This window comes from Trichechus manatus, unplaced genomic scaffold, assembly GCF_000243295.1.
Source record: "Trichechus manatus latirostris isolate Lorelei unplaced genomic scaffold, TriManLat1.0 scaffold00013, whole genome shotgun sequence".
In the NCBI taxonomy this organism is placed as follows: domain Eukaryota; kingdom Metazoa; phylum Chordata; class Mammalia; order Sirenia; family Trichechidae; genus Trichechus; species Trichechus manatus.
The window spans coordinates 1,424,486-1,425,076 of NW_004443949.1; the positions used below are offsets into that span (position 1 = coordinate 1,424,486).

General features: G+C 70.1%; 1 protein-coding gene across 1 annotated transcript in view; it reads right to left on the reverse strand.

Annotated features, from left to right (window-relative positions):
- Positions 1-285, reverse strand: part of DNAJC3 (DnaJ heat shock protein family (Hsp40) member C3) — a 95,698-nt gene extending 95,413 nt beyond the window's left edge. The window contains exon 1 of the mRNA XM_004371390.3: positions 89-285. Within this exon, the coding sequence (XP_004371447.1) occupies positions 89-170 (82 nt within the window). The 5' untranslated portion in view covers positions 171-285. The remainder of the gene's footprint in view (positions 1-88) is intronic.
- Positions 286-591: the final 306 nt, after the last annotated feature.

Below are 591 nucleotides of genomic sequence, written 5' to 3' on the forward strand. Positions count from 1 at the left end.
CCGAGACTCGCGCCCCAGCTCCGGCTGGGAGGCGCCGGAGGGCCTGGCCCGGGAGCCTGCTCCTCCAGCCAGGGCAGGGAGCACTCACCTTCGTATTGCAAGTCCACCAGGACAAGCAGGAAGGGGAACACCGAGCCCAGCCGGCTGGTCACAGAGCCGGGGGCCACCATGTCCGAGGACGCGGGAGGAGAGGAGGAGGAACGTGCGGGGCCAACTCGCTCCCGCCGGCGCTAAGACTGCAGCTGCGCCCGCCGCGCAGTGTTCTCGCTCTCTGGCCTCAGCGGCAGCTGGCCCCGATCCGAAAAAGGCAAAGAGGGGCGGGCCCCGGGCGATGCTACGCCCCCGAGCGTCACCGTCCAATCGCCTTCTTTCTGGGCGCTCTCCTACTGGGTGCGCCTGGGTCGTGGTTAGCGCTGATAGGCTGCAGAGTCCGCCGCCCCGCCCCGTCTCTGATAGGGTAACGTGGAAGCACGAGACGAGGCTGCGTCCGTCGGTCGTGGAGCTGTCAGAGAGCTCCAAACCGCCGTGGCGGACGAGAGGGAGGCAGCCGGGGAGTCCGGGTGGCGGCCCCGAGTCCGCATGCGCAGGCCG